Source organism: Halichoerus grypus, chromosome 5 (assembly GCF_964656455.1).
Source record: "Halichoerus grypus chromosome 5, mHalGry1.hap1.1, whole genome shotgun sequence".
Taxonomy (NCBI): Eukaryota; Metazoa; Chordata; class Mammalia; order Carnivora; family Phocidae; genus Halichoerus; species Halichoerus grypus.
In genome coordinates, this window is record NC_135716.1 from 70,766,877 (window position 1) to 70,775,144 (window position 8,268).

The window sequence follows — 8,268 nt, forward strand, 5'->3', positions numbered from 1 at the left end:
TCCGCCGCCCCGGCCCGGTCCCGGCCGCGCTCTCCTCCTCTTTCTCCGCTCCTCCCTCCTCCGGGCCCCGGCCCCCGGCCCCCGACCCCCGGCCCCCAGCCCCGAGCTTGCAGCCATTGGGCCGCAAGCAGCCCCGCGTCCTGCCGCGCACCCTACCCCGCCCGGCCTGGGGCGTTCACCCCCCACTCCCGCCCTGTCCCCCTCTTCATTCCTCCCCCCATCCCAGGCCTCCAAGGTGGAGAAAATAAACTAAAAGCAGAGCAACTCAGAGACTCCAATAAAACGCCCAGGACCTAGAGCCCGAGCGCGAGCGCGTGTGCCGGGCGGCGAGGGGCGCGGGAGGCGGGGATGGGGCGGCGGGCGGGGGGACAATGAGCGCATGAAGTTACCTGCCCGGCGGCGGCGGCGGCGGCGGCGGCGGTGGCGGCGGGGCCGGGAGGCGGCGGCGGAGCAGGCTGCGCGCTCGGCGCCGACGGGTGCGCGCCGCGGCTTGGGGGAGAGTTGAGCGCTTTTCCCCCCTCTTTTTTTTTCTTTTTTTTTTTTTTCTCCTCTTCTTCTTAAACAAACCACAAACGGATGTGAGGGAAGGAAGGTGTTTCTTTTACTCCTGAGTCCAGACACCTCTCTCTGTTCCGTCTAAGCTTGTTTTGCTGAACACTTTTTTTAAAAAAAGGAAAAGAAAAGGAGTTGCTTGATGTGAGAGTGAAATGGACGTAAGATTTTATCCACCTCCAGCCCAGCCCGCCGCTGCGCCCGACGCTCCCTGTCTGGGACCTTCTCCCTGCCTGGACCCCTACTATTGCAACAAGGTGAACGCTCTGCTTTTGTTTCCACCGTGTTCTTGCTGCTTGATCCCGGGAGGGGGGCGGCGGCGGCGGCGGGCCGGCTCGGCTCCCGGTGCCGGTCGGCGGAGGCCGGTCCCGGGCGCGCTCGGCTCGGAGCCCGCTACAGCCCTGCGTGCGCTTGGGTAGTAAATACTGTGCAGCAGCTCCGGGGGTTTGCCAAACACCGCGATTGTGCGGAAAGTGACACGATTTGCTCGGATTCTTTCCTTCCTGCTGTCCGCGACTAAGGCTCCCTGACTAGGTTTGCCGGGGGGCGTTTAAAAAAAATTAAGAGAAGACCACGGAATACTTTGGGGGTGTGTCTGGGGTCCGGGAACGGAGGCAGAGAGTAAGAGAAGTCAGTTTATTTTCTAGTTTCCCCTTCTCCCTCCCGCCCTCTCACGGGCTGCGGGGACTCGTGGCACCGCTTCCCTGACCGGGATTAGTTGCCAGGGGAGCAGCCGGGAGTCGGGGTGCAGGGACCAGGGAGACGCCTCCGCCCCCCGCCGGGACAATTGCTCCACAAGTCTTTTGTTTTCCCAAACCCTTTCGGGCGACTGAGCCCGGTGTTCGGACGCCGGTCTGCGGGCCAGGGTGCAGCGGGTAGCGGGTTTTGGGGGACAACTCCCGCTTTGGGGGGGGGGCGGTAATTGCAAGTTTGTTAGAAGCCGGCGAGCGCGTCGAGTTTACGTCCGAAGCTCCAGCACTCCGCACGGGGCTGGAGCAGGGTCCCATGCTGGGCTGTACCCACAGCCCGGTGACCCCAGGTGCCAAGGCCGCGCGGGACCCGGGCGCGGCTGATCAGGCGGGTGGCCCGGGACGGGGGTTGGGGCGGGGGGAGCCGGCCGGGGCTACTGCTGAGCTCCGCTTGTCCCATAGATAGAATAGTTAGGGGGTGCGAAGGGAGGGTGCTTCTCCAACTCTCGGCCCCGGGAGGGAGGACGCGCGGGGACCGGCCTCCGAGAGCAGCCGCAGGGCCACGGCTGTTCTCGCCTCGGGCTTATTGGACGTGTGTACGCGGTCCCGCCTGGTGAACGTCGGCTGGGAGGAATGAGTTCTCTGAGACGCTGGGCGAGTGGTTTAGACGCCCAGCTCGCGCTCAACCTGCCTGATACTTTATCCGCTGCAAGCAATTCCTTGTCGGCCCCTCGGTGAATTCCACTGGATAAATCGTTGGGACTCCTAATATTTGCCTGGTGGCGAGGCATCATCAAACAGCTTTTTTTTTTTTTTTTTTTTTACGTGATACAGAGGTATTTAGCGCGCTGCATCCTCAGCCCCCGGGGTCCCCACCACGCCACCCCCTCGCAGCTCAGTCTTGGTCAGTCGGGACACACACACACACACACACACACACACACACACACAACTGTGAGTTAAGTGAACCACAGATACCACTCCGGGCAGAAGCTCCTTGATGTTGTGTACAGTGTAAGGCTCAGTAAAAGGGATGTGCTGTATGCCTATGATGGATAGGCAAGTTTGAAACGAAGGAAATATAGACTTGTGCAAGGCAGGAAGGCTTTTTATCGCACAGGGAGCTCTTTAGCTCCGAACAGGTTGGAAAGCTCGGGTAACTTTGGCAAGAGAAGTTTGTGTGATGAAGTTTCATTATTTGTTAGTAGCATAGTTCTTTTATTTTAAAATCTGTTTTGCCTTTATAAGCAAGTATTTTGTGTGTGTAACATTCTGTTTTGCTCATAGCACTAATACTAACAAAAATAATAAAGTAGCAGACCTATCATGGATAGTAAACACATCTTCCAGAGTAGTAACCAGTACCAAAAAGTCAGAACCATTTTGGCAGTGAAACTGGACAAATCTTATTAGATTTATCGGTGATTTTAGGCTCCAAAAAGAAGGTAATGACTTGGATACACATTTCACTTGTCATTCTTGTGATAGTAGGGTCAGATTTAATTTAAAAGTTAAATGCTTTGGAAAATCAAGAATTACTTCAATATATTAAATGATTTTCCAATTAAGTGCTTTAAATAATTTTCGTAGGTTGTGCTGTGAATTGAATAAATTAATTTAGAAAGTCTTCAGAATTTCTTTTCTAGCTCATTGAAGTTCCTTTTAAGTCCCCCCGTGTATGAGGAGCAAACTGTTCTTTTTAAATGCAAATTAGCCACCCTTTCTATAGACTAGTTGCAAGTCTTCTATTTAACTTATCCAGGGAATAATGGATTTTTAAAGATGCAAAGTCATGATATACTTCTAATAGTAGGAAGAGACTTCATGGAAATGCTTCTCCAAGAACTTCTTCCCCTGCCTTTCTCTGTATAGCAGTCTATCAAATATATTTGTCACTGATCCCCCGATTATATTAAATATACTGAGTAGGTTTGGTAGGCCCCAGAAAACCCAGACACTAGTTTTTTCTACTCCGTCATGATCACCACTGGTACACAATTTCTATCCAGCTTCACTATTTTAGTTGCTTAGAATGTAGTCAACTAGCATTCATTTTTGCAATGACTCAAGTGGATTTGCAGGGATATGGAAGATGGGCAGAAGTTTGGAAGAGGTGAAATAAGAAATCTGCATCTACATTTAGTAAAAACAAGTTGGATCAGACTTCCCTAAAAGAGCCAAGACAGCAAAGTAAACCTTGCGTCTTTCAGAGGTGTAATGAATATGTGGTTTATTACAAGAAACAGTCACTTTGTCAGGTTATTTGTTTTTCATAGGTTGATAAGATCATAAATTAATAATTATCTTTATTTTAAATCTGTCAACACTTTTGTAGTTCAAGTTGGTGTGCTAAATCCCAGTGGAACCAGTATCTTTATGTGCTTCAGAATCATGCAGTTGTACCTATAGTTTTCCCAATGATCTTTTTTTCAATGTTAGAAGAGACCCTAATCCACAAAATGAATATCCTCTTCCCGAAGCTTTTCTAAACTAAAAGGAGGTTGTGTTACCCTGCTGACACTTTCCTGCTGCTGCTCTATAGATTGCCAAAACGCTACTTACATTTTTCAGTCAATAAACTCCAGAGGAGGAATTTTTTTGGAAACAGTTTAATCTACTATTGCTCTATTGTAAGAGCACATTACGTTATGAGGACATCACTATGCAAACTGGCCTCCATTTTCACATAGCCCATTGCGGGAGAAAAGTGAGAACAATGCGGATGATGTTGGTTATGGCAACGGTGCGAGGCATCTCTTATACAAACAGGAGAACGGATGGCATGTTGCTGTATATAGGTCAGCCTTTGAAAGAGCAGCGTAGCTCTTAGACTGGACAGAAACATGCAGGCTGAAAGTAACAGTGTTCACCTCTTGGAACTTAAAGCATGGCTACCTTTCAGACATTGGGAGATGGTACCATAGTCAGTTTCATCTAATTAAGACTATTTTAAGTAACATTGTATCCCTTAATTGAAATTGCGTTAAAGGAGCTCACAACTGGAGTGCAGTAGTAAAATATAGTCCTATTTTTTGTTCTAGTTGAAGGTGTCAGAGCATCAGTTTAAATCTATACCTACGGAGTAATAACAGTTCCTTTCAGTTTCTTAGTGCAGTGTCATTTGTAAAGATTGTTTTCACTGATTTTATGCTAAATTGGGACAAAGAAGTGGCACTTTTTCATTTTTACAATGATGTGATGTGTTCAGTTCTTGCTCAGTATCTGCCCACATAAGGAGCAGTAATACAATGATGTTATGACATGGCTAATCACAGGGATGCTGACCTCTGCCAGCAGTGGGTGAGGAAATAATGGTCTTCACTGTTCTCAGTGGTTGCTTTTGTGGAATCAGGTCCTGAATCTTTCTTTGCTTGGTTTAGACACAGGGAAGTCCAAGACACAGACCCATGCTTAATACTAGTTATACACAGAGTAAAGAATAATGGCCGTTTGGGATGTTGGGCTTTTGTCATTGAAATGAGGAAGGACAGTGTATAATCTTTTCATATAAACATAGGAAGAAGGACCTGTTTGTGATGAACTCAGCATTGAAATGTCAGGGCTAACATTAAACACTCAATAACTTTTGAGAAAAACAAGATTCATTATTGTCTCTGCTAAATCTCCTTTGAGCTTATTTTCGTATTTAGTTAGAGCATTATGTCTTGTACTTTAATGTGACAAAACTTATCACATCTAAAATACAGGATGTGCAAGCACACATTAAGGTGGAGTCATTATTCCTACTTTAATAAATGTAAGAAAAAAGAGGAGGATGGGAGAAGGAGGAGGAGGAGGAGGAAGGGGAGGGTTATAAGCAATTTAGAGCATCATGCTTGATTAGTTCTCTTATCCACCTCTGTAACTTCTAGGACTTTAGTAAATTCATAGTTGATACTTGGGACATCATTAGTGTGATTAAAATTCCCCTGAGAGTTTTATTGGCTGGATCTTTCTTAAGTTTTGAGGTCCTTAAAATGTGCTTTAAATAAAATTTTTATAGGTGAGAAAGAGCATAAAACAAGCAATCATATGGTTTTGGCCACTAAATCAGATATCATACAAAAACCTCAAATGTAGCTATCTTGACTTTGTGGGATATTTCACTGTCACAAATTCCAATTTTAAATGTCTATGAGAAAATTGTAGTTATGGGTTTTGGAGAGCTCAAATGCTATTTTTAACACAGCTTATGTGGTTTAGTATGCTCACAGTTTATCATATATATTTAAAGTTACTGAATAATGATATTAAGGAGTGTTTTAATATTTTGCTTAGTTAGGAAAACTAAACTGATATTTATTTATTTATTTATTTATTTATTTATTTTTTAAAGATTTTATTTATTTATTTGAGAGAGAGAATGAGATAGAGAGAGCATGAGAGGGGGGAGGGTCAGAGGGAGAAGCAGACTCCCTGCTGAACAGGGAGCCCGATGCGGGACTCGATCCTGGGACTCCAGGATCATGACCTGAGCCGAAGGCAGTCGCTTAACCAACTGAGCCACCCAGGCGCCCCTAAACTGATATTTAAATACTATCTTAAATATGCTGCTTATTGTAGATCTTTTTTAAATGATGTGATTGTAGGGGATGTAAGAACAGGAAAGAAATAAGGCACTTGAACCTGGAAGAAAAAGGGAAAGTTCCAGGTTTAACAGTGGCTTTCTTGGGACCAAAACTGGGTCTCAAATATTGGTTTCGTTATGTGGAACTATTTTTGTGGCCATACCTTTTTGTGATGGGCTCAATTCAAGAGAGGGATAACAGTAGAGAAGTGGAGGAAAATCTTATTTAGCTACAAAGGATGATTTATTCTAGTGTTTTCCAACATTTTGCTAGGATACTAGAAAGTTGAAAAGACCCTGGAGATATTTCTCAACCGCTGGTGATCCTTCTTGTCCTGATTCGAAGCCTGCCCTCAGCAGCAGGTCTATCTGTATGCCTCCTGCCTCTCCCCCCTCCCGCCTCCCCCCTTCCCAAACACCTCCAATCCAGGAAGAGCCTGGCACCCTGGCTTCTCTCCGCCCCAATCTTAAATTGAACCTGGGAGGTCTGTACCTTCTAATGTGAACTCTCCTCCTTCTCCTCAGGAATGTGACTCAGCATTGTGGTTATCTTGGAGTGCATGCTCCCTTTCCTGCTTGTCATCACTGTTACCATCATCATGTTGACATATCCATTCTTCCTCCAGTACCTGACCTTATTTTCTGGTTAAGGAAATTGGAATCTGCCAGTCTTCGGGTTCATATCCACTTTTTAAAATCCCAAATTAGGCTCTTCTCTTTTTCTCCATTTCCCCGTCTGAGTGAATGACATAAGGTTGTGCAATGATAGACCAAGAAACCATAGATAGGATGCTATGAGGGGAAATAACTATGGTGGCCATTTCTAAGCTCTTACTAGTTTCCTCCTTCCCCGCACATTTTAAGCACAGTGTATTTAGAGCTTGGAAACAGCTCCTGGAACATCCCTTTCAGTGGTAAATCTTTATTTAGGTTGTAAAATAGTATGAAAGTGGGACTGTGGTCTCCCGATCTTTAGTTGGCCAAGTTAGGTGAGTTATGCTTACAGAAAGTAAATGGGTTAACAGACTTAAGTGTTCTCATCAGAATGTGCATGGAGAACTAAAATGGGAAGAGTAGGACACACAGAACTTATTTAACTAATCAATTTGGATAACTTATCTTACATTTTAGCTCTCTGAACGTGCATCTCCAGGTTCCTGGGAAGTCTTAACGCAGAATATTTATCTTGTATCTCAATAAAAATGAAATGTAATGATCATGACTTGATCGAATGCTGTTAACAATTACGTTTTTAAAATATTATCAATTGTTTAAGATAAAACTTACATTGTAGGGGCGCCTAGGTGGCTCAGTCGTTAGGCGTCTGCCTTTGGCTCAGGTCATGATCCCAGGGTCCTGGGATCGAGCCCCGCATCGGGCTCCCTGCTCAGCGGGAAGTCTGCTTCTCCCTCTGCCTCTCCCTCTCCCCCTGCTTGTATTCCCTCTCTCGCTGTGTCTCCCTCTGTCAAATAAACAAATAAAATCTTTAAAAAAAAGGTAAAACTTACATTGTATACAACCAAATCCAAGAATCTAAAATGTACACCTTAGGAGAAAACAAGACTGTAGTGAACCATAGTTAATAAATACTGTGGCCCCAACTATAGTTCTTGCCTCCAAGAAGCTTCCGTGTGAATCATCTAAAGACTTGAATGCCACCTTGTTTGTTTAAATTGAATTTAAGCAAAATTCAAATATGGGAATATTTACTTTTACCAGTGCTAGAGATACTTTCTCGCCTTTCCTTTACTTCCATTTTGGTGTTATTGATATATTTTTCAATTGATCTTTGCACTTCTCAGAGTCAGATGGCCTGTGGTCTGCAGTGGTTGATGGGACGCGCAGTCGGTACTGAATCGTGCTAAATGGACTGTCCATTCGCAAGCTGGAGCGCCAAGGCCATACAGCTTACATCTGCCCTAATGAATTTGAGAATTTTTTGTTTTAAACCATGCAGGCCAAGTTCCATCCCAAAGAGCAATTTCTCATTAAAAACAGTTGAGTTATAAACTGCTTAGAAATGTGGTTTATAATGGAAGTGCCAACAGACTGTTAATTATAGCTGTTCTTCCATAATACTTTGAGACATGGAATTCACATTAACCTGAATGAGCTTTTCCTGGTTACAACATGTTTCTCCCTATAGCATTCATTTTGAAAATGGGAACATTATATTGCTCTGTGCTTGGATGTTGATGGTGCAGCAGAAAAGACCAGAAGGAAGATAATGCCAGAAAGAAATCCCCTGCTCTTTCATGACAGGAGGTACCAATATTTTTCCAGACCTCTGTAGTTTGGTCTATGGCAAGTTTGCCTTACTTGATGAATAATTTTAAAGCTAACTTTTAAGCGCTATCTTCAGATTTCCATTTTACTCAGGAAAAATCATCATTTATACATATTTATAATACCAAAGGTCATGTACCAATGTTACTATTAATGCTTTTCGTTTGTCCATTT

General features: G+C 44.7%; 1 protein-coding gene across 2 annotated transcripts in view; it reads left to right on the plus strand.

Annotated features, from left to right (window-relative positions):
• Window positions 1–366: 366 nt before the first annotated feature.
• The window catches only part of TOX (thymocyte selection associated high mobility group box), a 296,409-nt gene continuing 288,507 nt past the window's right edge, over window positions 367–8,268 (plus strand). The window contains exon 1 of one of the 2 annotated variants that reach the window (XM_036071359.2): window positions 367–809. In XM_036071359.2, the coding sequence (XP_035927252.1) occupies window positions 708–809 (102 nt within the window). In that variant the 5' untranslated portion in view covers window positions 367–707. The remainder of the gene's footprint in view (window positions 810–8,268) is intronic. The other variant, XM_036071356.2, reaches the window with a different exon arrangement.